At 31.9% G+C, this 27,546-nt stretch overlaps 4 protein-coding genes across 10 annotated transcripts in view; 2 read left to right on the top strand and 2 right to left on the bottom strand.

Moving 5' to 3' along the window:
• Positions 1 to 5,290, top strand: part of Egfr (Epidermal growth factor receptor) — a 178,162-nt gene extending 172,872 nt beyond the window's left edge. For all 3 annotated transcript variants that reach the window (XM_076407790.1, XM_076407792.1, XM_076407789.1), the window contains 6 exons: positions 5 to 283; positions 346 to 749; positions 2,652 to 2,954; positions 3,013 to 3,215; positions 3,279 to 3,487; positions 3,886 to 5,290. In XM_076407790.1, the coding sequence (XP_076263905.1) occupies positions 5 to 283; positions 346 to 749; positions 2,652 to 2,954; positions 3,013 to 3,215; positions 3,279 to 3,487; positions 3,886 to 4,438 (1,951 nt within the window). In that variant the 3' untranslated portion in view covers positions 4,439 to 5,290. The remainder of the gene's footprint in view (positions 1 to 4; positions 284 to 345; positions 750 to 2,651; positions 2,955 to 3,012; positions 3,216 to 3,278; positions 3,488 to 3,885) is intronic.
• Positions 5,291 to 12,466: 7,176 nt separating this feature from the next.
• Positions 12,467 to 22,809, top strand: aspr (asperous). 2 transcript variants are annotated; one of them, XM_076407793.1, is made up of 10 exons: positions 12,467 to 12,571; positions 13,534 to 13,703; positions 13,780 to 13,934; positions 19,193 to 19,319; positions 19,960 to 20,147; positions 20,392 to 20,475; positions 20,532 to 20,704; positions 20,758 to 20,980; positions 21,040 to 21,235; positions 22,414 to 22,809. In XM_076407793.1, exons 2-10 carry the CDS (start codon positions 13,534 to 13,536, stop codon positions 22,616 to 22,618), a joined length of 1,521 nt encoding a protein of 506 aa, XP_076263908.1. In that variant the 5' UTR covers positions 12,467 to 12,571; the 3' UTR covers positions 22,619 to 22,809. The 2 variants fall into 2 exon arrangements, with proteins under 2 accessions (XP_076263908.1, XP_076263909.1); XM_076407794.1 differs by lacking the exon at positions 13,780 to 13,934 and having other exon boundaries at positions 12,470 to 12,571; positions 13,534 to 13,597.
• Positions 22,810 to 24,175: 1,366 nt separating this feature from the next.
• Positions 24,176 to 25,163, bottom strand: LOC143199001 (transient receptor potential cation channel subfamily A member 1). The gene is made up of 3 exons (XM_076408711.1): positions 25,006 to 25,163; positions 24,862 to 24,944; positions 24,176 to 24,463 (listed from the first exon to the last, which is right to left on the bottom strand). Exons 1-3 carry the CDS (start codon positions 25,031 to 25,033, stop codon positions 24,317 to 24,319), a joined length of 258 nt encoding a protein of 85 aa, XP_076264826.1. The 5' UTR covers positions 25,034 to 25,163; the 3' UTR covers positions 24,176 to 24,316.
• A 20-nt stretch (positions 25,164 to 25,183) lies between these two features.
• The window catches only part of TrpA1 (Transient receptor potential cation channel A1), a 48,878-nt gene continuing 46,515 nt past the window's right edge, over positions 25,184 to 27,546 (bottom strand). For all 4 annotated transcript variants that reach the window (XM_076408707.1, XM_076408709.1, XM_076408708.1 and 1 more), the window contains 2 exons: positions 25,643 to 25,767; positions 25,184 to 25,550 (listed from right to left, as the gene is read on the bottom strand). In XM_076408707.1, the coding sequence (XP_076264822.1) occupies positions 25,398 to 25,550; positions 25,643 to 25,767 (278 nt within the window). In that variant the 3' untranslated portion in view covers positions 25,184 to 25,397. The remainder of the gene's footprint in view (positions 25,551 to 25,642; positions 25,768 to 27,546) is intronic.

Below are 27,546 nucleotides of genomic sequence, written 5' to 3'. Positions count from 1 at the left end.
TTAGGTGCGTGTCTACTTGTCCACCGGAATATCCGCATCGATCTTTCTTTGAAAAATCTGACACCTACTGCTCCGATAAACCGGAAAATATACCCTTCATGTCTCAAAAGGTCCAAACGAATGTCATCATCAGTATTAGTGTAGTCATTATTTCTGTATTCATCGTGCTGTTTGCCATCTGTATCTGGATACGTCAGAGAAAAGAGAAATTCAAGGAAAACGCCCTTAAAAAAGTGACTATGGCACTGTCCGATGTCGATGATAACGAGTTATTGAGACCGAGGTAAGGAAATAATCGTTAAAATTCAGTCACCCGTCATAAATAGCATTTTTTTCTGTTTGCAGCAACATTTCGCCGAACGTAGCACATCTGAGAATCATCAAGGAAACTGAAATCCGTAAAGGAAACACACTAGGTTATGGTGCCTTTGGCGTCGTCTACAAAGGGATCTGGTTATTCAACGGAGAGAGTCCCGTCAAGATACCGGTCGCCATTAAAGTACTTAGGAACGATACGTCAGCAAATAATAGCAAGGAGTTTCTTTCCGAAGCTTACATCATGGCCAGCGTCGATCACCCGAATCTGCTCAAGCTTCTCGCCGTTTGTATGACATCGCAAATGATGCTCATCACTCAGCTGATGCCTTTGGGTTGTTTGCTCGACTTCGTCAGGAAGAACCATGATAAAATTGGTTCCAAAATCATGCTGAATTGGTGTACGCAAATTGCCAGAGGAATGGCCTATCTTGGTATGTCCATAAATATCCATATCTATCCAATAAAACAGTACACTCACGTCATCTAATAACATTTTAATAATAATCCAAATACAATTTATTTTAACATTATAATACAACTAATACGTATATTATCAAATGACTTAAACTAGAGTTAATTGTACAGCCACAATATTTTGTAGTGTTGGTGCCACAATAATATTTTTACATTGAACTATTCCAGACCTCCTATGAGATAAAGTTTTAGGCGCATTTTTATTCAGTGGTATCACCTACTTCATCTAATTAACAATTGTATGTCCAAGAAATGTATTCTACTTTCATTAGAGAACATATTTACCTTTTTACGTTTAGTTCTTGTTTCCTCATTGCTGCGTTTCCTTATAAAGTCATTTTGATTTTAGTGTATTTCTCTTGTTACTACCTGTGGAGATTTATCTTCATAAAATTATATTTAATCACTATATTCTTCCTAATGCATTTGCCATATCTGCAAAACAGTTAGTATTCATCCTTTCATACATTCTAACCCAATGCTCATGTATAATTCTGAACATTTACACGCATATCTAAGCAGATAAATCTACCACACTCTGCAATATAATTTTCTACAGCCGGCTTCGTTGGCGTTGTGGTTAAGGCGATAGGACGGCCCTCCTACTGTTGCTATAGTCGCGGGTTCGAATCCTTCTGGAGCATGGATGTACTTTGTGTTTGTGATTGTAATTGTAAATGTTTTTAGGCTTAATGCTGAAAACTCAAATTCGGAGCCAACACCACTGTATGTCTAGTCCAGATAAACCGTTGCTGGTAAAAAGGAAACTGAAATATTTAAAAGAAAATTCTACAGTTATACTGTATTGGTTATGTATACATCTTTAGTTGTTTCCACTCTCATCACCTTATTTTAGTAATTGTCAGCATTGGATCATAATCACATGTCTCAAAAGTTTCATTCACTCACTGTCACTTTGTAATTCATTTCTTACCTACATGTCCATTGTAATCTTTGCCACACACCATATCAATTTTGTTGAACGGTGTATGTAGTGATAGGGAGGCAGACATAATACTTTGTGACCATATTATTCAGTCTATTTTGTACTTTTTTAAAACTCTTTTTATACTCTTTTTATTAGCATTAGCCATTTGGCAAGGCCCAATATTTCTATTTGAAGTATTTAAGAATCGTGTAGATACTCATATTGAAATAACAAATATTACATGATTTTATTTTATGCTTTTAAGAGCAATGTTTAGAAGTTCTATTAGATCACTTCGTAGGTTATCTTTACATTATTTAAATCGAATGTTTCCTAAAAGTGTATGAAGGGATGACTTACATCCTCAGATATCTACATATTTCTAAGTTTTATGTACATATTCCAGAGGAAGAGTTATCTCTGAAATAACTGTTTTAAATTATGTTTGTATTGAAGAAACTACTCACTGTTTTTATAAATTTCTTAAATTTAATTTCGAATAGAACCCCAGCAACTTAGATTGGACTTAACTAGAGACGTAATCTATTCTTGACTGAGCTTTTATTAGCTTCAGAATTTTCAGTCAGAGTAATCATATACATTAAGTGGGGATTTGAAATGTATAAAAAAAACAAAGCATAAAAAACAATGTTTGCCTGTTTATAACCCCTGAAAGTACTAATGTTTAGAATAATTTTGTAGATATCTGGCGAGCAAATATGTTTGGAAGTATCAGTCAGCATTCTATGTATTTTTAACTAGAATAAAGGGGTAATAAAAACACTGTCTAGTTTAAAACAAATTTATAAATTGTTATAGGCAATACATTCGACATCATGATGTCCATGATGAGTTCACTGTTATTTTGAATATCTTATAATGTGCAGTATTTTGATTTTTGTTATATTTTGTTTTTATATATTATTTTCAGAGGAGAAGCGTCTAGTGCATCGTGATTTGGCTGCAAGAAATGTGTTGGTTCAAAAACCCACCTGTGTCAAGATTACAGATTTTGGTTTGGCGAAACTACTTGATATCAATGAAGAAGAGTATAAAGCTGCCGGTGGAAAGATGCCCATAAAGTGGCTGGCTCTAGAATGTATTCAGCATAGGATATTCACTCATAAGTCAGATGTTTGGGCCTTTGGCGTCACCGTTTGGGAAATATTAACTTTCGGAGAACGGCCATACGATAATGTACCTGCGCGGGATGTTCCTGAATTATTGGAGAAAGGTACTTAAAATGGATATACTATTGAATAAAAACAGGATATTATTTTTTTTTTGAATAGGCGAAAGACTCTCACAACCCCTAGTTGCTACTATCGACGTGTATATGATCATGATAAAATGTTGGATGCTAGATGCAGAAAATAGGCCGTGCTTCAAGGAGCTAGAGGACGAGTTTTCGAAGATGGCCCTGGATCCTGGCCGATATCTCACCATACCCGGCGATAAGTTTATGCGATTACACGGAGGATTAAACACACCTATGGTAAGCAGGATTATATTTTAACCGCCGTTGTCATATGTTATTTATTTGTTTATTTTTTTGCAGAGTGATCGAGATGTCGTGTTGTCTCTTGCATCCGAAAACACACAATCGACAGAGACGGATGACTACATGCACCAGCCGAAGTCTAGGATGCCATTACCTTCTTTGTCTCTGTCTCCAATTCCTAATAGATATCGGACTACGCCATCATCGATGCACGAAAGTTCAACGTATCCATCATGTCAGAATCAATTCAACCATAAAATATTAAGGTAAGATGTTTTTGAGTATATAATTAAAATATAAAGTTTGCAAGTTTGCAAGTTTGGTTGCAAAAATTGAGATGACGTATGTTCATACCGACTTTGGATCGATTGTAACCTGTAAATTATGACGTTACGATATTATTTTGAGTAGGTTGAAGAAATGATACAAGAGGTTATTTTGTTTTATGATAACATCAGTTAAATACTAATCCTTTGGTTGTGACTTTCTGCCTTATTTGCTTTCAGTATTAGCATTATTTTATCGTTCAGTCAGTAGAATAAAATCAAAATGCTTATAATCTGGAATTCAAGCATAGGGATCATTTAAAATTATTAAAAATAAAGTTTATAAGATAAATAAATTTGTTTGTCTATGAGATGCTAATAATTTTCTTTTATTATAGACACAGTCAAGGTATTCCAAGACATTTTGATCAGTCGCTTCAAGGAACGCAGTCTGATCTCTCCTCGGTCAACTACTGTGGAGAACCGATGAAACTGCGTGAATCCGACCTGGGTTCGGACGAGTATGACTCCAGCGGCAAGTCCCAACAGACCCAGATCAGTAATCTCAAACTGGTACTGCCCGTCGACGAAGACGACTATCTGATGCCGTCGCCGCAACACGCACAAGCTGTCTCTACTTACCTAGACCTGAAGAATACGTCGGACCACGCCAGCAATCCGAATTTGTACTCGGACCTGTTCAGGACCAACATCGACAATCCAGAATATCTCATGAGCAACGAGCCGTCATCGCCGATCGAGCAGACCATCGGTCTACCTGACGTTTCGGATTTCGTCGTGCCTCCATCACCAGGGGTAAGCGAAGCGGTCAAGGTGGGATATATGCCGCGGAGTGAAGAAGAGAGCGACCACGAGTGTTACAACGACCTCGACAGACTCAGAAGGGAGATGCAGCCGTTACAAAAGTGCAAGGACGGTGCGATCGTGTGAAAGAATGAGAACTCTGTCCCTGAGAATTTAACTGATATAATTCGGACTGATCTTTTTCTATGTACAAATTTTAGGCCTTCTGTACTTCGAGTAGTAGAAAGGCTGTGCGTTGGAATGTCACAAGGAATTTGTGAAACCGAACAGAAAACGTATTTAAAAATGTAAACGTGCCTGCATATTTCTAACAATTCCATATGAAAAACTAGATACTTAATTAGGTTTTAAGATATTGATTGATTGATTGAACCCAATGATTTTTTACAGACGTTTTTTAATTGTGTATATATATACTTTTTTTTCAATTACAAATTTTATTGTATATATTTTCTTACTTTTAAAGGTATTTTATCTAATCATTTTTTTTTGGACTAACTTGCTGGGAAATTTGGAAACTTTCTCGACGAATTTTCAATTCTGATTATTACTAAGCGTGTTTAGTTTTTCTATTTTATTTTCTTTGTTGGGCCAATTTTGTGAACGGATTCTTCACGGGACCAATCCTACATATGTCTTGCCCACATGCTGATCTGTGATATATATGTAAATAATAATTTACGGTTTAAACTATAACTGTTCAAAAGGGGTATTTGAATCGAGCGCGCACAAACGTGTCTGGATACAATAAAATTTGTTTAATTAATTTTAAGTGGTTTCCAGGTTGCCTAAACTCCTTACATTGATTTCTCAAATACCTGTTGAATTAGATATTCAAGGCAAAAATTGTTTTTTTTTTTTTATATTATTTTTGTTGATAGTTACGCACTGGAAACGTGCCATTGTAGACGAAAGTGCCTTCGATATAAGATAAAAGTGTATTATTATACAATTTTTAATAAAAGCTATTTTCAATAAGATGGTTTTTTTCTTCCTAGTTGATCCTTTGTGAACTAACCTGACTTAATTGACTAAATTTATTTAGGTTGTTAAAGCGTATTATTGACTATTAGTAATCATAATTGCTGGCTTGGTTAGCGCAGCGGTAATGGCGATAGAATGGTCCTCCTGCTGTTGCGATTGTTGCGGGTTCGAATCCTGCTGGGACATGGTCGTAAATTCATGTTTGCGATTGTTTAATATTTGTAATTGTCCTTAGGTAAGAATACAAACTCCGACAAGGAAAATGATCCCAGTCATACTAGTAAGTAGTAAATTCAGGCTGGGTAAGACCAAAGGTCTTCTGGGATGATTTCTAAGTGGTTAAACTATAGGAGGTCCAGTTCAGATAAACCCTTGTTGGTAAAAAGGAGACTATAATATATAACAAAAAGAGCTATAATTATGTCAAGGTCTAATTCAATATCTTAGTATATCTTAATGTTGTATGTATATTAACCACGATTTTATTTTAAAGACGAATTTATTGAGAAAAATTAGGACAATAAACATTAATCCACTATTTTCCATTATTTTTTACCAATTTCTATCTATCTTCATTTGAAAAAATGGCAATCATAATGCGTTATGTCTGGTGACTACACTGGGTGTGCAGAACTTTTAATTCGAGCTGTGGTCATGAACGAGGTTGACTTTATGCCTGTTATTCTCTATTGCTGGCCTTTTTTTGCAATAATATGTCATTCAATTGACATCGGTAAACATCTGCGTTAACAGTTACGTTCTGCATGACTTTTTGTGCTTGTACTTATCACAGTTTGCATCACCAATCACAATACACTACTGGGAACTCTTATTTCAATGATTAACAAGTAATTAAATAGCGATATTAAAATGGTTTGAAATTAAATTTTCAGGCAATTCTTGTGGCAGCCCTTTCTTTTGGACATTATAGCATGTAATCTCCTGGAAACAGTTGAATCATCAATGACTCAACCAATATGTGTGAAAGTCTTACATGTGATTTCATCCAATAAGTTTTATTATTCATTTTCTTCCAATTATTTTGGTTCCAGGCTCGTAATATCAAAACCAACAGTTTTAAATGGTTGAAATCAAAACCACCATTGGGCTATGACAGAGTAGCAGTTTCTAAAGGTCTCTGATAGGCTGTGCCATAAGATATCCACAAAAGAAACAATAAAGTAACCCATTAGCGTTTGCATACTCTAATAATTCAATAATACCGTACAGAAAACTGCTGTTTAACAATCAGGTTAGGTTGTTTAACAATTGTTTACGTTGACACTTCACGTTTTCAAATCAAAATACATATTAAAGAAGCCATAAAACGTCAATATTGTAATGTAAATGTTTGTTTAGCAGATACAATTTTATAAATATTCAATCAATAAAACCTCTTAATCTTCTTGAAAATAGTACCTCTAATCCTTAAACGACACTTTAGCTGACAAAAAGGTGAAGTTAGTATAACCTTTCAGATGTTTTGATGGCATGTCTAGTATGTGAATAACTAATTACTGATTCCTAAACTATAAACGACAAGTAATCAGTTCTGTAAAATACTCGTTAGTATATAACGCCATTTATTTAGTAATAATCGTTATTCATATATAAAAACTCTAACATAGAAAATATTTTAATTAATAATACTCACTCGTAAAGGTTTACTTGATATTTTGATTAATGAGTACTAGATTGTTGTAAATGAATATTGCCTAAGACTTATTCAAACACATTGAGGATTATCTAGTAGATATATTATTTTATGTCAATGGATTTTTTATACAAATATTGTGGCATTTATTTTGGACTGTAAATTAAATTATAATATTAAAATGTGAATATTTTGCTAAAATTTTTAATTAACTTCCTTTCATATTAGCTTATTCCGATTACTTATTACTTGATCTTTTTGGTATTTATTACGATTTATGTACGAAATGTACTGTACAAAGTTAAATTTTACTAGACATGGATAGCACTACTCAAATAAATAAAATAAAACTGAAAAATGGTTTAATTTTATATTTCTTCACAGCATTGTAAGTGCAGATTAACACTAGGATTTCAGTACATTTTGCGTCAGTTATAATAGAGGAAACGATTGTTTGTGGAGCTTGTTATGGTTTTTCGTAATTTCCTTTATCCAGAATTGAGAAGTACTTGTATTTCTAAAGTATGTAATTGAAATACAAATACATATTTGTAATTCAAATGCTTCTTAAAAATTAATTTGTAGTTATTATTTTAAGCGTCCAAGAAGGCAGTTTATGAGTCGGGTGCTTGATAAGTTAGGTAATACATTTTTGGCTATAGAACTAAAACATTATTGAAAACATTGCGCAATTATTGGAATCAACTGCTGAAGCCTTAGATTACATTGTTATTGTGGAAAACTTCTGTCTATTTCAAAGGCTAAATTGGATGCAGTGTTGTAATTTGAGTTATTGCGTCACAATTAAAAGAGAGCTTAGAAAGAACATTTCTTAAGTTTTTTAAATTGTCATCTGAAATAAAATGCGTTGCTAGAAAGCATTAGAACATATAGAGGATGAATGAAATAATGCCTTGATATAGCAGTAGTAGCAGTATTAGTAATGAAAGTGATTTATTTTGTAATTTGCATTTTAACTAAGGCAAAACATGTATTTTGCCCAGTTTTGGTTTAATTTTTCTTTTAGTTGTTCTTTTCTGTAGTTAAATAAGGCATGTAAAAGGTTATGGAATGTTATAAGTTAAATTTTTGATGAAAAAGTGGTGAAGAATAAATTCTGCACACATACGTTTTATTGATGAAAAGCGAATTCTCTCGCTAAGAAAATCTCCGTATAACTTAATCTTTTACATAATTTACAGCTACCTATTAACCTTAGATTTCAACGTTATTTCTGTTTAGTGATAAACATCTTTATAATTCATAATATCAAATTAACACACTAATACATATTTTGGGAATATTTACATGGATGGAATTCAACAGATTATATAACCGCTAATATAAATCAGCAGCTAAACCGTAAACTATTTTGAATAACAAATGTCCGGACAGCTAACAATTTGCGTTCGGATTTAGTATTTCATATCTTCGATATCGTTCTTGCATATTAGTAAAAATTAATTATATATAATGAGTCATTAACGTGTGGGAGAACAGAATATATCTTTGGAGCGAAAATGAAAATTCTGCCAAGGTTGTTCGAATGCGCTTCAACCAGGACATCATTTCATTTTTATTAACTAACTATCTAAAACAATGATTGCTGCATAGTTGTAACATTTATTTTTTAAATTAATTAAGGGGTTGATTATATCTTTGTTGACTATTAGGACTTTTAAAATGTTTTCACTGTTTGTTAAATAAATTATTTTAAATAAAAAAATTGAACCGACTTCAAAAAATAAATAAGGAACTCACTAAAAATTTAAAAATAGGCTTAGATTTATAACACAAAAGAACATTCTAAAATAACATATGTACATAGTTGTCGTTGTAATAACGTCACAAAACTATATTATTATTTTTGTATATTTGACAAATCTTGTCACTAAAAAACAATAAAATGTTATTAACCCCACTGATAATCGAACTCACGCCCTCTGTTAGGGAGCTAAACGCTTTAACTATTATACCACAGATACACTTGTTCCGTTTTTATTCGCGTATTTTCCATCACATCAGCTCAGCAGTAACATTATACTCAAATACCTGATTATTTTAGAGAAAAATATGTGAAAACTTGAAAAAATCATTGAAATTTGAGTGTTTCCTTCGATTTCCCCCCTTCGCCCACATATCCTCATTTGGTTCCAATGGGACCATCTCGGATGTGCTCTCTTTCGAATTAAAAAATAATTTTGAAAATCGGCCCACAATTGATGGAGAAATGAGCGAACATACATAGAAAAAATATATACAGCCGAACATAGAACCTCTCCCTTTTTCGAAATCGTTTCCAATAAACTCACATATAGTTTATTCAAAATAACACTGAACTCACATCATCAAGATATTTAATGTATTGCCTGCCGCAGTTTGTAAATTCGTTTTAGAATTAGACAATATTTTCCTTCTCATTTTATTCCACTTAAAAAGAGACACAATACCGTCTGATAAGTTCGAACATGTAACCTAACCAGCCTGGTTTAGATTTAAATTGGTTTCAGTACTTCAATGAATTCCTACAGAGAAAGTGTTAGTCGTACCGAACTTATCAAACAAGTAATTTAATATTGACTTCTTCTCACAAATGGCATTAGAATCGTAAAGAGGATTTCATCCTTTCAGTTGTTAAATTATTAATTTTTTACTGTATCTATCTAATCCAATGATAAAATTATTAATGTGTGTATACCCTCCCACTAGTTTAGTTTCCTGTTATATTTACTGGTAATGATACTTCTTCATGAAAAATACCATAGGTGGCCATTCTACTACAGCTTCTGCAATTTGACATATGTAATATGTATTTATGTTCAAATGTATTTTGAAACTATAAATATAGGATATACTAGTTGAATAATATGAATTACAAATTATATTTTTACGAAGTGATTTAACTATAAATACCGAATTTCCGATATTATCGTTTTTATGTTCGAAAAAAATCTATATAATTTTGAAGGAAATTGAAGTATTTATTTATTCAAAGTATTGAACATTTGATTCTATACATCTTGCCCATCTTTCGGGTATTTTATGGATAGCATCTCAAAAAAATAATGTTTGTCTTTTGAGCAAAACCATTCATCGAAACATTTTTTAACTACTTCGAAATTGGCGAAGTGTTGTTCTGCAAGCGCGTGTCCCATTGATGCGAAAATTTGACAGTCTGGCGGTGCAAGGTTTGGGGACTACCGTGGTTCAACTTTCAACACTTCTTTAACTGGTCTTGCTTTATGAGACGGTGCGTTATCGTGCTGTAAAATCACTTTAGAGTCTTCGGGCCCATTCTTGACATTTTGCAATCAACAATTCAAATTGATTATTTCTTGTCGATGCATTTGATGCAGCATTTGGCAGACGATTTTTCGATTTTCCATTTACTTGTTATTCAATTGATATGACGCCCATTTTTCCATCTTTCGGATCTTCTCCTTTGGTTGTAATCGGTGGCTAATCGTTTCTTGAGCCACATTTAACGCTTCTGTTAGTGGTTTTTGAATTTGTGTTTGGTCTTCATCCAATAACGTTTGCAGTTTCAAAGAGATATAAATGTATGACGGTGTTACTTTCGCAAAACGTTTTTTTCGTTATAACAAGTAACAGGTCAATTGAAAAGTCCCCGGCCTACCATAGTAAAACACATTTTTTTGGCAAAATTATTTTGTTTTTATTCAACATAATTTCCTTCAAGGGCGATACACAGATTATAGCAAAACGCAACTTTGTGATATCATTTTTGTAGTACGATTATTCCTTTGCTTTAAAATAGGCCTCAGTTTCGCCGATCACCTCTTCATTCAACGAAAATATCTTCCTAGTAAGCATTCTTTTGAGATCTGAGAACAGGAAACAGTCCCTGGTTGCCAGATCTGGAGAATAAGGTGGAAACAGTCCCTGGTTGCCAGATCTGGAGAATAAGGTGGATGATGAAGCAATTCGAAGCCCAATTCATGGATTTTTGACATCGTTTCCACTGACTTGTGACACGGTGCATAGTCTTGGTGAAACAGTACTTTTTCCACGCAAAAACTCGAGTTTATTACGCTTGATCATCTTCAAACATTGCTCCGAATCAGTAATTCGTCGTTGTTTTTGATCAAAAGTGAGCTCGCACGGCACCTACTTTGCACAGAGCTTTCTCATACACAAATATTTGTGAATGATATAATGTACACATTCAATTGATATCTTTAGAGTGTCTGCTATTTCATTCAGTTTCAAATTATTGTCGTTCAAAACAATTTTGTGGATTTTTTAAATGTTTTCGTCAGCAATAACTTCATTTAGGCGTCCACTGCGTTCACCGTATTTGGTGCTCATTTCACCACGTTAAACTTAGCATATCAATCCTTGATGGTTAATTTTCATGGGACAGTGTTCGGAAACGGCTTCGAGCCAAGTTTTTGCTTCAACTGTTTTTTTTTTCTTCAAAAAGTAATATTTTAACAACACGCGAAATTCCTTTTAATCTATTTTTTTCACAATAACAAAAGTTGCTTCACTCAAAATGCTATAATTCACAAACTAATGATCCGACAGCTGCCAAATTTATACACTTTTGAGGGTTAGGACTAACTAAAAAACATATGGATATGGAATTCTAATAGCGCTATCTATATGTCAGGACGGGGACTTTTCAATTGACCTATTATAGTTTAGAGGCTTGGGGTTAGTAGAATAAAATTAAATATGTGTTAAATCAAAACATTACATATTTAATCCTAGCGACATCTGTTAGAAAAAAATGGTAATGACTTTCCGGCACACCTGGTATGTAATTTATATTTCAATTACAAGTAGTTTCAATTACAAGCATTGCCCAAACCTGTATCCATCATTGGCTCTTGATCCCCCTTTCTTGTTATGTTAAAAGGTCTGACCCGGAAGGCCTAAATATAGATAACGGATTTATATAATTTGTATATCAACACTTTTGATAATCATTTTTTTACTATTATTTAGACCGGATATTTTTCGGCCGATATATCTAATATATGTTATTACTTTAAAAAATATCCCAATTTCAATATTTGGCATCGATATCAAAATCGAATAACTGTTGGGTAAGTACAGTGCGATTTCGTGACAAACTAAATGGTCGATATTCGCCTACACTTTCTGGCCCACCCTATAGACCGTACCCTGTAGTTTTCATTAAGCATTCTAAAAATCGCCGAAAAAAATCATTCCGGATTTCGTACATTCGAATGAAAATATATATCGTTACGGCATCCATATACGGTCAAACACACAACAATATATTTCTCGAAATCATTTGCATAAATACATAATAAATGTTGCCATTTTATGACATCATATTCGACACCTTCATTCTATTAGACAGTTATCGGCGTGGATTCGCACGTAAACGTATACGTTAAACTAAAGGAAACCTGTTGGAATCGGCGAACGATTATCGCCTGATGCTGTCGTGCGATAGGTATCTATAAGGAATATTCCGTATGAGTTTGAAAAGTTCTTGAGGATCCAAATTTGGTGGGGTGTAGAGATGAAGTTAATTGTAAAGGTAAAGTAAACAATATATATTAGTTGAGTCGCGGACAGTAGAGGTTTAACAGTGATTTTTTAAATAACATTAACATATTACTAAGGTAAGACTTTTGAAATTAAAGTGTAAGATTTCTGAAATTAAAGTTAAATTATATTTTGATTTTTTATTTCTAGTTTTCGTTAACTAAACTAAATATTTGTTATGTCATAAATAGTTTTTTTTATTAGTTATAGTGTGTTATTATTTATATATAGTTACTAGTCGTTGCCGACTAACCTAGATCTTATTTTGGAGGCCCTAGTGTTTATTTCATCTGCAAAAGAGTCAAACTTTCGTTCCTTATTTTTTAACATAGTATTTCTTTTAATTAAATATATTTTACTGCACAGCTACATATCATCAGACAGTTTGGATTCTTTGAATTTGTGTTCTATTTAAGAATACTCAATTTTCAAATACTTGTACAAACATAACGTCATTCAAAATTATACCAAGATTATCATATGGAACGAAACTTTCATTCCTCGTATGAGAAACCAGATATTTATATTTGATTATGATAGTAGCTTCAGTATCTTATAATGATTTAACCTGCTTCAGTTATTGTAATTTTTGAGTAAATTTCTTTTGATTTGGGTTTAAACCAGAAAACTTTATACAAACTGATGTATAATTTTTATCGATGGATAATTAATGATATCAATGTATTTATTTATTAATTAAATTCGTAAGCGACATTTGTTTGATAAAGTTATCTTTTGAAAATGAAAATGTACACATCACGTTTAAAAAATCCATTTGCTATATTAATTTAATGACTGACATATTTTTTAATTCCTTTACGAGATTTAATGGGTGATAGTAATCAGATGATGTTAATGTATATGCCATAAAAGATGAATCAATCAAGAATCAATTTTAATTCAGTTTGTTGGTTCAGTTTGTTTAATTCTAATTTCTTGATTTTGATGTAAACCTTTCTCTTGTCATGAAGTATACATATTACCATAATAATCAACATTTGTTATTGTTAACTAATATAGCGTTTCCTTTCATTCATAGATGGGGCAGAAAGCCGCAGTTCTTCTTGCTCTATGCACCATAGGACTGGTGTCGATATCTTCAGGTGAGGCTTCGATTTATAGAACATACCGTATATTATCCGGATCACAATATCCGTATAACGATTATTCCACCTACAACAGAGATACTTACGTAGCTCAACCATACAGGTACTTGTTTTTTTTTACAATAAAAAGACAGAAGACAAGATCGTTCTTTATATTAAAAGGTTACCTGCCCTTGCAGATATACTTACTCAAGACCGCTGTATGACGACAAGGTCTATATTACAGACCGATATGGTAATACAGTCGCACAAACATCCAGCGATTATTATCGATATGAAACAAGTGCTAAATCAAGCAACGCACCATATTGTTCACAATGTTACACCAGAGAAGGTTTTTACAGTTTTATTGATTTTTTAATAGCATGCACCACCTGCCATAACTGCACAAATTTACAAATTCATCTTTTCTTTAGTCTGGTCTTTAAATCCTGTTTTATAACAGCATTTCTAGGTGGCTATGGAAATTATACTTTAGCCAATTTCATTTAACCTTCCTGTTATAAGAATAATCAACTTTGTTTAATTCTGTGTAGGTATTAAGTGGGTTTTGGTCTTAATTATTTCCTTCTTTCTTCTATTATAAAGCATTATTATGCACTTCTTATCATTATCCCAACAGTTATTTATCTGTTTAAAAAATTCATTGACATTATTTTTTTTATTAATCTCCTAGAACGTCAAAAATCTGCCCATGGGCAATAAGTTTTATTATATGATTTCAGTTATATAATATAACCATCCTGACATGCAGAATATCACTTCAGTAAGTGGTCTACTGTATAACTTATAATCTAAATCTTATTTTAGATACTATTCTAACTTATTTTAAACTCTATCCAAACTTATTCTAAACACTATTCTAGCTTATTCTAGAGATTATAAAATTTCACTCTAGGTGTCTATTAATCAATTCGTATGTCAGTTTGCGTTTTGAGTCTACACACTTCACCGTCATCGCGCACATTTAACTGTTTGTCGAGTGCACTGAGAGTACTTTGCATTGAGAGCGCTTTCAGAGTACTTCGCACTAACAATTCGAATCACACTCGTTATGGGTTTTTTCGGGGATATCGCGCTGAATCAGTTTGTTGAACACCTAATATGGGGCATCGACGATGACTCGCAACACTTTATTCTGGAACCTTTGGAGGATATCTATGTTACATTTGCTAGTAGTACCTCACCGTTCAATATCGTAGGTTAAATGGGCTTAAGTATTGGCTTATACAGCAAAAACTTATCTAATGATAATTTAGTTTTACGCTCTATCAGCCAATACATTTGGTTTAGTCTAAACCCAAGCTGTTTGCGTTTTGTAACTATGTTTTTTCATGTTAAACGTCGATCGAAATGCATTCCCAGATATTTAACGTTGTCTGCTTGCGCAAGTTCATGATTATTCAATTGTACTGAGGGACATGTTCTTCTACAAAGGGTGCATGTCACATGGGTAAAATATGTCTCATTTGCTTTGAGACGCCACGTTTTTAATCATAATTCGACTTTGTTAAAATGAAGTTTGAGGTTTCTTGTGGCTGATATTGGATTTTCGTGTGACGATAAAACTGCAGTATCGTCAGCATATGTTGCAACAGTAGTGTTTTTTGAGGTCGGTAGGTCAGCTGTATGTAATAGGTATAACAATGGGCCAATTGATATTATTGATAATTAGTTTATTTGATATTGGTCCTTATATGTTAAATATCGGGATTGTAAAAAATGGAATTATATTATTATTTATTGTTATTGGTGGTTGAGCCGTCTGATTGTACGTGAATTGTGCTTGCACAGATTTACTTTCAATATTACATGTGTAGAGTATGTAAATAATTGGCCTTAATACACTTCCTTGTAGTTCACCTGCTTTAGCTTCTTTATTGTGGAGTAACATTTTCTCTGGTTTATGAACAAGTCCGTCATACCATACCATATTGAGGGCTTGTGCCACATCTAAGAATATAGCTGAATACACCCTTTTACACTTATAACAAACCAAAATTAATATGTACGTATTAAGTTTTTTTTTTCTCTATTATAGGTTTTATCCTTTTCAACAAGAGTTTTAAAGGAAAATGTGTTAAAATACCAATAGTTAGATATATAGGTGCTATTAACTTTAATTACATATGAGAATGTCAAACTTTTATGATTCTCACAAAACAAAATTTTCGCTCATAGAAATGCGTCGCACTTTGCAATGCACAGAGGAAATACATGTACATACTGTTCTCACGTTAATGGCCCATTAATACATTTTTAAAGTCAGTGGTTGTTTAAAGCTATAACTAGACAGATACTCATACATTTTCGTTTCTAGCTTCTGGAAACAACTTTTACAACTAGTTATCTTTAGTTTTGAGGTTGTTATGTAAAAGAATAAACGCTGTTGCTCTCCTTTACTGACTGTTGACTATTTTTAAACTACTATCGTTAATTTAGTTATAATCTTACTGGATACTGGACATTGGTTTCCTTAGTTAAAACTATTTTGTTTAAATTGTTGCAGGAGGTTATGAGTAATTATGATTAAGACGCAATCTTATAGTTAAGCATATTGAGCTTTTTCTTGACGATGTTCTTAATGCAGTTCTAAATATCGTTTTCTTTGTGGCTATTGCTATAAATGCGCTAAAAATCTCGATAACAAACCTTATTTATTAATAATTTTTAGCCGTATTTCAAACGTTTTAGAAACTTATAGAACATTTGATTACTGATTTTCGTTCTTTGAACAATATTTGCCATGTTGGCCTCATCATAGCTATGTAAACATTTTCGCTACAAAAAAGATAATATTATGACAGCATTTTGTCGAAGACAAAAATAACTTTTCGAAGAAGTTCTAGTTAAATACGTATTATGACTTTTCAGTGACTTTTACTGAACTCGGTTAATCACTCTTCATATAGGAATAATTTACTATAACCCTAAAATATTGACATATATATTCTTTCGTATACATCATCTGTCTTATGTCTTAAATACTCAACTTGTAAAGCTGTAGCTTCTTAATTATTTTCTTGAATAATTGATTTAAAACTTCTTTTTAATTGAGTTAATTTAGATGACGTTATTGTAGTAGAATATTTTTAACAGCTATTTTAAAACTTTTAATTCTCCTAAACCTAGACTGTAGAGAGGAATATACGGAATTGTTATATAAAGAAATGGTATGTAATTCCTATATAATTTCATTAAAAAAGTTAGAAATATCATCCATTCAATTTAGATATAAAAGATAATCAGTGAGTGTTAAATATAAAAACTTGTTACTGAATGTTTAATTGTAAATTTGCTATCTTTAAAGGTGAATGAATATCTATCAATGACTAATTAGTTGGTAACTGTTAAACTATCCTTGAACTATAATTAAAAATTGTTATTATGGAAAGCCGACTGACAGTTTTAGATTAATGATTCATATTACTGAATCTGCACACAAGAAATATAATTTTCCTAACCGGGGTGACTGACTGGTGGTGACATCATATTAGTTACATAATTTGATCTGATACATAAAATAATATTTTATGACTTTCTCAACTCCATATTCGGAAAATGGACTTTCTAGCCGTGTTATAGCCGATGCAAAATCGCGCCAGACGAAAATAATACTAAAGAATCCGGTTGTCATAAAAAGGTAGTGAGTTCCTTTACACCCACCAAAACCTTGATTGAAACTCGGTCCTGATTATATTAATTTTGTTTACGACAAATTGATTATTTATTTATTCATAATTTGCTATTTTATATAATGTGCGACTGATGCAAAAAATTTATGGGAAGTCAGTTTATGTTTAAAAAAAAAATCAGCCTAAGAGGAAATAAAAATAGGTGGGTTTTTTTGGGTATTTCTGTTGTTGTTGATTAAATCTAATACCCAAGTTTCATTTTATGTTTTATTATAATATTCAAACAAACAAATCTAGTATTAATGAATGGCTCAGGATTGGCTGCAAATTTTATTGGAGGATTCTTTCGAAGTCTTCTTTGGAATGCAGCTTTTATATAAAATAAATTATGGAATGCTTTTTTAATATTCATGAAGGCGTCCATTTCCCATTTCTCTGTTTGGCTGAGCTTTTTATAGTTTAAGACTTTATTCCCATTTATGTGGATGTTAATAAGTCCCTTGACTCATACAAAATGGATCGAAAGAAGTGTTAAAGTTATATCTCTAAATTATATCCGAAGGGCTTAATAGAGAAAGTGGTTGAGTTAGGCGGAGCTTATAGCCCACATTATCCTACATTTACAATTAATTTATAATTGGGTGAATGGCTTTTAACGTAGACAAAAGTAGAGCCTAGTTCAGATTATTCATTAAAGAGATTTTGAATTGAAATGAAGCTTTTTCTCGTTATTATTTATACTGCGATTACTAGGCAATGGTTGTGTCAGTTCCTAGATTCGTTTTAGTACCGTAGTAGTTTTAATTAAGTGAAGATTACACAAGAACTAGTTTTGGGCATATTTCTGAGCAGCGAAAAGCTTAATCATGTACCACTTATAAGGTGGTGTCAGGTTTGCACAGTTGCACAGTTTATATGAAATAATGGACATATATTAAAGGTTATTAAGTACCTTTTATAGCACTTACAGATTATAAACAATACGAATCATATCCCTGTTAAATTATCTGTGAATGAATGAATTTAATTTAGTTATGAAACGGTTACATTACTATTTTGTGATGTTTTAAATCCATACTTGAAGAAAATTCATCAAGTACATCGTCGTGTGAAATTTTATTCCTTAGTTCTCAAAGTTAAAGTCAAGACAGGATACTTAATGATCCAGAATCTGGTTTTATCAAAACTCCTTTGCAAAAAGGTGATTTTAATCAAGGTCGACGTTAAAAACTCATAAAAAAATGAATGAATTAGATAGTATTAAGTGTTTTTATTACACGTTATTGGTTCAAAAAGAAAAATATCTACATACCCTATACTTAATGTACACTTACGCATTTTTAACAATTAATATTAAACGTTATTTTAATATATATTCGAAAAAATAGTAAAATCTGCTAGATATGTTTTTTCAGCTTCTATATCGTTGTCTATGTTGTCTATTTATATGAAATTGGAGGAAATATTAACATATATGAAATATCTTTATTTTAACACAATTTTGTTAATTACTCTGTATTTCTGTATCGATATTTACATTTATCCAACAAAACTCATCAGCATTTTGCAGATATTAGTTAAGGTAGTAGTTTTCATTGGTTGATATATGAACTATATGCGACATATGAGTTACATCTTCTAGCAATTAAGCTCTTCCCAATTTGGTTTACATTTTATGCTTATATATTCATGTCATTGAATGAAGTAGTACTTTTTTATTCATTAAGCGTTAAATATTTAAGGCCACCTTTGTTTAATACCATGTAGGCATCATGTGGGCTTTTGGTTTTAATTATTCTCATTCTTCTTTTTTTCCTTCCTATTACTTAGCATGAATCAGCTACTTCTTAGTCGAACTTATTCATTTGTTTAAACGATTCTCAAATATGCTATTAATTAATAATTTATCTCATACTAATATTGGTTTTTTTGAAATAATGTAGCATCATAATTTTAGCTTTACAAATAACAACATGCACTGGCAGCACATGTGGACAAAATGCTCGATGTTCGATCATTGGTGGACGTCCAGTTTGTTCCTGTTTCCGTGGATATTCCGGAGATCCTTTATCAGTTTGTACAAGGTAATTATAAAATATAACGATATACAGTAACATGCATTTAGATTGAGCAATCAATATAGATATATATTGAATTTTTTCATTTTCTTTAAAATTAACTACCAATTTTATAATATTTTTTGTAATATTTATATAGAAAAATATCGGCTGAAAAAATTTCGATATAACGATATATCGTCCAAAAATATCGATATGACGATATATCGATATTTTTTCATCCCTACTGTTACTATATGTTACTATATACTGTTGGTTCTTGTTTACAATTTAACAATTTATTTTTTGTTGTTGTTGTGGGTTTAAATGGGTAACATATTATTTTAAACTGTTTAAAATTGAGTGAAATCATCGTGTATATAGGAAGATCGTCTATATCATGTACATTGCTACTGTTATTCAGTTACAAAATGACCTCAAAATAGCTTAAAAAGACGTCTCATTCTATTATATTTTATTTCATGTCAAAATCAAAAAGTTTTTTAGTATATTAATTTTATTTATATTTTTGTAATAATTATTTATATATTCTATTTAAATATTTTTGCATAATTAGTAACATTTTAATGCAATAAACTGTAGGCAAGTTCTGCCTACAATTTAATTAATAACTTAATTATTCAAACTAGTTGTTACTTTCTATCAGATCAGAATGTTTGTCTGATGGTGAATGTCGAGGACACTTAACATGCAAAAATGGAAGATGCATTGATCCATGCGCTGGAACGTGCGGTGGTGGGGCTGACTGTCAAACGAGGAACCATGTTCCTGTTTGCAGTTGTCCTCCAGGATACACTGGAAACCCTTTCAGTAACTGCAGAAGATTTGATCCATGTAAGTAAAAATGACCATTATATCAGTTAATGTTTGAGGAGCGTTAATTAATGTGAGGAGACAGAACAGAAGAATTTGTTTTTCATTCTAGTCTTTTATTACCAAAACTATGCAACAGTTTAACATTTCGTATATTATTGAGTATCTGCTGAATGGGCATTTATTTCTATATTTCTATATTCTATTTCATTCAATAGTCAGTTTCAATTAATCCGTTTAATATTCTTATGTGACTTTTTTTCAGCTGAACTTTGTCATCCTAGTCCTTGTGGCCCCAATACTAACTGTGAAGTCATCAACGGAGTTCCTACTTGCAAATGTTTACCTGGTAAGGAACATACAGGTTAATATAGGCGAATTGTAGACTGTTTTTGTTGAAATTAGGATTTTTGGGATCGCCATTGGCCGGATGTCGTCACGAATGTGAAAGCGATGGCGAATGTGGATCCAACATGGCTTGTATCGAGTTCAGATGCCAGAATCCTTGCTCGAAACAATGCGGTGAGAACGCTGATTGCCAAATTAGAAACCATCAAGCCATCTGTTCTTGTCCAAAGGTTTGTTAAGGCATTTTACTGTTTTCCTAAATGTTATTTCGATGAATTTTCAGAACTATTTCGGAAATCCCTACTCCTCCTGCAAACCAGAATGTTACGGCGACGTTGATTGTCCAGCAGGACGTCCCGCTTGCTTCTATGGTATCTGTAAGAGTCCCTGCGAAGGGGTGTGCGGTATAGGTGCCGACTGTCAATTAAGAGGTCTCACCCCAGTCTGTTCTTGCCCTAAGGACATGACCGGAGATCCTTTTGTCAGATGTAGACCTTTTGAAGCTCGTAAGTTTTCGGATAATCTCGCCAAGATCAGAAATGACTTTATTGTGCCAATATCCTAGGCGATCTCTGCGAACCAAATCCTTGCGGGGCCAACGCTTATTGCGAACCTGGTTTTGAAACCAGGAACCCATCCAAAGAACGACCGGTTTGCTTCTGTCACACGGGTTATATCGGAAATCCAGTTGTGGGATGTCAAAGAGGAGAATGTATTTCTGATGCAGAGTGTCCCAGCAATAAAGCTTGTATAGAGTATTCGTAAGTATACATAAATATCATCAATGAATTACTAGGTATTGGCCAATGAATACGAACAATATAATAATATAATAAGTCAGTTTTAACTTCAAAAACTGGTAATTAGTGTTTTTCTCAAAGAATTTGACTTAATTTTGTTAGCAATAATGGCCTTTTGAGGAGTTGCTGGAGCGTTATAATGCAAACATTTTTTTTGTCATGTTTGGTCTTTGTCATTGATATTATCATATATCGCACCTCATATCTATGAAAGTGTTAATACTGACCATAACGACATCTAGACTGCATTGGTTAATTCATGTGCAGCTTCTTCTACATCATATTTAATAACCAGGCAAAGGAAATTTTATTTGTAATTGATGACAAAATCAGACACTGTAAAAAGCTTCCTCAAATAATCAATTCTCGATACTTTTTAATATAATTTTCAGCAATTTTTTTATTCTGGAATTCTTGTTTTTTCATTTTACTATTAGTTCTTTAAAAAAAATCAGAAAAATTAGAAATTTTCCTTTAGTTTATTTTTTAGCCTAGGTTAAGGTAATTTTTAAATGTTTTAAGTGTTTTTAAGGAGTAAAAATACTTTTGCTCTTTATTTTTCACAAGATGTTTATTGATGTTTCAAGAATACAAGAAAAAAACTCAAACAGCTTGTTCAATGAATTGGGAGTTCGATTTTTATGATTTAAAATGAAAGCAAAACTTGAGCTATGTTGACGATGTGAAAAAAGCTCTTGTTTTTGAATCAAAATATGTTTGAAATTCTATGATGATCATCTTAAATACGGTGTAATATATCGTATAAAAATATTTCCATCTCATTCTATATAGGTAACTGTAACCCATACCCATTGTTTTCTTTCTTCTTCTGAAAGCTAATATTTTAGTTAATATTTTCTAACATTATTTCAAATAAGTGGACGGTTCCAGCTTATTTATAGTCAATAGATACTCGCAGTTCATAGCTTCGTCTGGTTAGTTTGGGTTTAGTCCGCTTTTTTCTGGTTTAGTTGCTATGTCATAAAAGTCATTATCAACCTAGACCTAGACCTATCAATGCCTAGACCAGAAAACACCCTTAAATACATTTATTGACTATTTGCTCAAATGTTTAACAAAATACTGATTTTATTAGTTTGAGTTAACTGTAATCAGAATTAACTATGATTTTGTCGTAGGTGTCAAAATCCTTGCGTTGGTCAATGTGGTATCAACGGCGAGTGTACACCCAGAAATCATATAGCTGTTTGTACTTGTCCAACTGGTTACCAAGGTGATGCCCTCACTCACTGCCATCCTAACGCTGGTACGTCAGCCGCAAGATATATCAGATACAAAAGAGGCATCCTGGGGTTACTTTCTAATGCAACGTTAGCCCTATAGATATCGACTAAAATAATAATGAAGTAACAATTATTAAGTGACGAATTTATTTATAACTCAATACGATTTTATTGATGATAATAGTTTGTTTAAACATTGTTCCCCAGCCTTTTGAATTTTATTAGAACTGTTCACATTATCTCCATTAAAATATGTTATAATTGTTAGTGTAATAAACATTTTTTAAGGTATACTTTTATTTTTTTATCACATTAAAAACCACTGTGTGGTTATAACAAGGTATTCGTATTTTCCTTCTGTTTTTTTTTTGATATAACATTCTTCATTAAATACAATTACTATAATCTTAATTATAAATTAATTTACAAGTCAACATGTTTTTCCTAAATTTTATAGTTCTGTTAATCAATTAATATTAATTTTTATATTTATTATGTCTTATATGTTAAAAATCGTTATTTATTTTTGATTATGTTAAGTTTAGACGTGAATGAAAACATTAAAAAAATCCACAAGATGATTTTGAATGACCGTAAAGTGAAACTGAATGAAATAGCACACACGTATACATCGTATCATTCACGAATATTTGGGTATGAGAAAGCTCTGTGTAAAGTAGGTGCCGCGCGAGCTCACTTTCGACCAAAAACAACGATGAGTTGATGATTCGGACCAGTGTTTGAAGATCAAGCGAAATAAACCCGAGTTTTTTGTCGATATGTGACAATGGATGAAATATGGCTCCATCATTTTACTCCGAAGTCCAATTGACAGTCATCCGAGTGGACTGCACACGATGAACCCGCTCCAAAGCATGGGAAAACGCAACAGTCGGCTGGCAAGATTATGGCGCCTGTATTTTGGGATGCCCATGGCATAATTTTCATTGAAAAAGGAAATATCATCAACAGTGAGTATTACATAGCGTTATTGGACCATCTGAAGGACGAAAATGCCAAAAAATGGCCACATTTGAAGAAAAAGAAAGTGCTGTTTCACCAAGACAATGTACCGTGTCAAAAATCCATGAATTGGGCTTCGAATTGCTTCCTTTCATTCATCCATCGTATTCTCTAGATCTGGCCCCTAGCGACTATTTCCGGTTCTCAGCTGGGAAGAAATTTTCGTTGAATGAAGAGGTGATCGACGAATCTGGGGCCTATTTTGAAACAAAGGATAAATCGTACTACAAAAATTGTATCGAAAAGTTGGAGGGTCGCTATAATCAGTGTATCACCCTTGAAGGGAATTATGTTGAATAAAATTACCACTATCTATCTCCTTCCATATCATGAAGACGTTTTCAGCTTTTAGCAGATTCTTTATAAGAGGACAGTTAGGAACATGGGTTTTTAATAATAATATATTACATAAAATGAATATATTGTTTTAGCAATTTAATAACACTTTATAATTTATTTCTAATTTTTACCATCTAAGTTTACAACATGTAATTTCATTTATTTCAATTGTGTTGGTATATTATATTTGCAATGGTCTTCTAAATTAAAATAAATATCGACAGGTGAGCGAAATGATAATTACTTATTGTTACCTTTTTCGATATATCATCAAACTATTAGAGAAATAGTATTAAATCATTCAAATTTAATTGACAATTTTTATCTTGCAAGAATATATATACCAAACAAAGAAATCAAAATGTTATATTTTAATTGTGCATAACATTATGACACATACATATATATTTTTGATTTAACAGCCATTTTTAATTCATTAAGTACTATTAGCACGTTTAGAACAAAATACGGATTTTATATTCTTCCTGATTCTTGGAGACACCCACTTATAATTCTCAGTGTTGAAACGTTTCAGAGATACACCCTCATCAACATCGTCAGCTTCAGTTCTTATATCCATTTTCTAAAACAAAGATTTTATAAAAATCTAACCAAGTGTTAAAATTCATAACATGATTTTATCCATACAGAGTTTTTGAAATATATAATATAATACATATACACATACCTACATGTTTACCATAAATGTTAATCATTTTCAATATTCTCAAAATATTTTGATAAGAATTTACAAATCACTAGGTTGGAATAAAAGGACCGAAACACATAAAAATATTTGAAATGTTATAAAGAAAACGATTTTTTAAATTTGTAATTATAGATTTAAAATTAAATTGTTTCAATTGTTTTGATATATGGCGTCAGATAGTATACAGAGACGTACTGGTGGAAAAACAAGTTTACAATATTACTAAGAATAATAATAATCGTCATTAATAAAGTTCTTTGCTTTGCACATACCTGCAAAATCAATCTTATGAACTGGGTTTGAATATTAGCAGCTTTAGAAGTAGCAGCTAGTTTCTGTTTGATTTTCTTCAGCTCTGTTGAAACGTAATCTTCATAATGATTCAATGCATCATCTAAAAATCACCAGTTATTTACCTCTGAATCTAGTTAAGATGGATGTCATTTAACAACTGCATTTCAACAAGTAACAAAAACTACCAATCATAAACATGCGGAGTTAGATATGAACCTTTTATCAAGATATCCTGCGATTGTTTTTGAATATCTTTAGCTCTCCTTGGTCTTTAGATGTAGTTGTAAAAAAACAATCGTGTCTGCTACTAAATGAATAAACACTCTGTATTGTATTTTTCAATCTAATAACTACATTTAGTAAATTATATCTAAGGACTTTGAACATTATTAATTAAACAACTATGATTCAAACACAAACAGAACACAAAATAAGCTGTCTCAGACATAATAAAAGACTATAGGTTCCAGTATTATTAGATAGACAACTAAACAAACATCAATTTTTTTTAATTTTAAGTACTATTTGCTCGATTTGTAAAATTAAGAACGGATTTGATCTTTTTGCGTATTTTAGGCGAGGTCCACTTGCTCGAGTGCTCACTGGTAACGTTCTTGAGCGGTACTCCCTCGTCAACATCGTCAGCTTCCGTTTTAATCTCCATTTTCTGAAATATTTACCATCAATATGTTGATTATTAACGTAAGGTGTTGCCAGGGTACCGCGGGGGTATTCGTAGGGTAATGGCTTGATAAGTACCTGTACGATCAATCGGAGAAATTGATTTTGCGTCTCCAAGATATGCGAGATATCTCTCAATTTCCGCTTTGTCTTCTCCAGTTCTGTGATTACGTAATCCTCCGAATTCTCCATAACTATATCACCTAGAATATCATGCGTTGTATTTATTCTGTGGAATGTTTCTAAACAGCTTCTGAACTAGATTTTAAAGCGATTTTATTATCATTTATTTATTTTTTAACTTTTAGAGCATACAACAAAATTAAAATGTTGGTCAGGTATTCTTCTACTTGGAATTATTAATAATAAAATAAATGAACATAATAACAAATGTAACAATAATACATTAAGGAAGTACGCGTTACCGTAAAGAGTCAGCACATATTTCAACCATAGAGTATATATAGAGGTTTGATTTAAATAGGCGAAACCGAGGAAATATTTTACGTGGTCCAACCAATTCTTGCTCTGAAACCACTTTTTTTATTGGTTCATTTGAATTTCCTTACAAAAGCATTTGATTGGCTAATTTCTATAACCCGATTGTTTCTTTCTATGGTTTGTTTAGGACGCCACTTTTGCGTGTCTGACATTGAGTACGATCAGTATTTTTGTGCCTAAATTATAATCACTGTTATTTAATTATAACGTATCTTCTTTCTCAAAAGTGTTGTGTCAAGTAGATGAGTGAAAATAAAAAAGCCCTTTAATAAATTTAATAAAAAAGACGTCGTTTTCCTAGGAAGAAACAACCCAAGTTGTCTAGATTAAGAATTTGTGTGTGATTTAGCATTACCTTTACCTGGTACATATACAATTATTTATATAGAGCGTTTGTATTCATGTACATTGTTATTTACAGGAATACAACAGAAGAAATCATGAAAATATTACCCACCCTTTAAAACCAAAATGTGTCCATATTGAGTGGTGGCAAAATTACATTGAAGGTAAATGTGATAAGACTACATGAAAAGTTTTAGTTGCCCTTTAAAACGTTGCTTGTAAAGTGCTATCAATTAAAAACTTAATATAATTAATATTTTGGCTAAGGCTCCTTAATCGAGATAAACTTTTCAACAAAGATGTTAAAAAATACATAAATACAGACTAAAATAATACAATTTGTAGATCAACAAGATGAACTTGATTTTATAGACAAGAGGTTATCGTGCTTGTTTTATTATATTGTTAATAAATCCTTAAGATCCTTAGTCTCTTTAACTACTCGATTTTACCATAATAAGAGCACACTATTAATACTTTTGATATATATCATTCATTTTAATTTTTGTTGTTGTTCTTTAAAGTATTACTTTTTGGTATGTTTTCTCTATTCTGACATGATCCGTTCCACAATTTTCACAATAACATTGTAAAAGTAATTATAACTTGTCTCAATACATTTTTGTGTTGAACATATAAGTAAAATATAAACAGATACAGACTTTCAGCTGTGTTGCTGTGCTTTCAGAGTGAGGGAAGAAAAAGATAGAAAATTTAATACATATTATTTAAATTGATAGCACTAAAGATATATTAGAAAGGGAAAAAGCGCTATAGACAATTTTAATTATATTTGCCAGGAGATATCTTATGTATCCAATTAGATTGCAGCCTTTCTTATATTCACATTTAATTTTTTTTTATTTACATATTTATATTTCATTATTTTTTATTTATGTTCATTATATATTTTCATTATATACTTATAATTTAGCTTAATGATATTTTATAATATTTATATTTATATAGAATTTTATTTGAATAAATTATATAGAAAAATTACATTTGGGTTTTATTTCAAATTTAATTGGTCAGTAGAATGCGGCGTCCGTCGTCACGTGATGAATATGAAATCCCCGACCATTGAAACTCTTTGCTATTAAAATATCTTCTTTACAGGTACCTGTAATGGTAAT

This window comes from Rhynchophorus ferrugineus, unplaced genomic scaffold (assembly GCF_030347505.1).
Source record: "Rhynchophorus ferrugineus isolate W39M unplaced genomic scaffold, kcgeb_rfMv2 rfM6, whole genome shotgun sequence".
NCBI classification, from domain to species: Eukaryota; Metazoa; Arthropoda; class Insecta; order Coleoptera; family Curculionidae; genus Rhynchophorus; species Rhynchophorus ferrugineus.
The sequence above is the reverse complement of the archived record's forward strand: the minus strand, read 5'-3'. Positions and strand labels throughout refer to the sequence as shown.

Excerpts from the sequence above, each read along its gene's own strand:
- aspr (XM_076407793.1), top strand. The coding sequence starts at position 13,534 with ATGGGGCAGAAAGCCGCAGTTCTTCTTGCTCTATGCACCATAGGACTG. Across the intron at positions 20,705-20,757 it reads CCATCTGTTCTTGTCCAAAG|AACTATTTCGGAAATCCCTA; the intron begins GTTTGTTAAGGC and ends ATGAATTTTCAG. Across the intron at positions 21,236-22,413 it reads AAAGCTTGTATAGAGTATTC|GTGTCAAAATCCTTGCGTTG; the intron begins GTAAGTATACAT and ends ATTTTGTCGTAG.
- LOC143199001 (XM_076408711.1), bottom strand. The coding sequence starts at position 25,033 with ATGACATCCATCTTAACTAGATTCAGAG. Across the intron at positions 24,945-25,005 it reads CATCTTAACTAGATTCAGAG|AGCTGAAGAAAATCAAACAG; the intron begins GTAAATAACTGG and ends ACGTTTCAACAG. Across the intron at positions 24,464-24,861 it reads TCATAAGATTGATTTTGCAG|AAAATGGATATAAGAACTGA; the intron begins GTATGTGCAAAG and ends TCTTTGTTTTAG.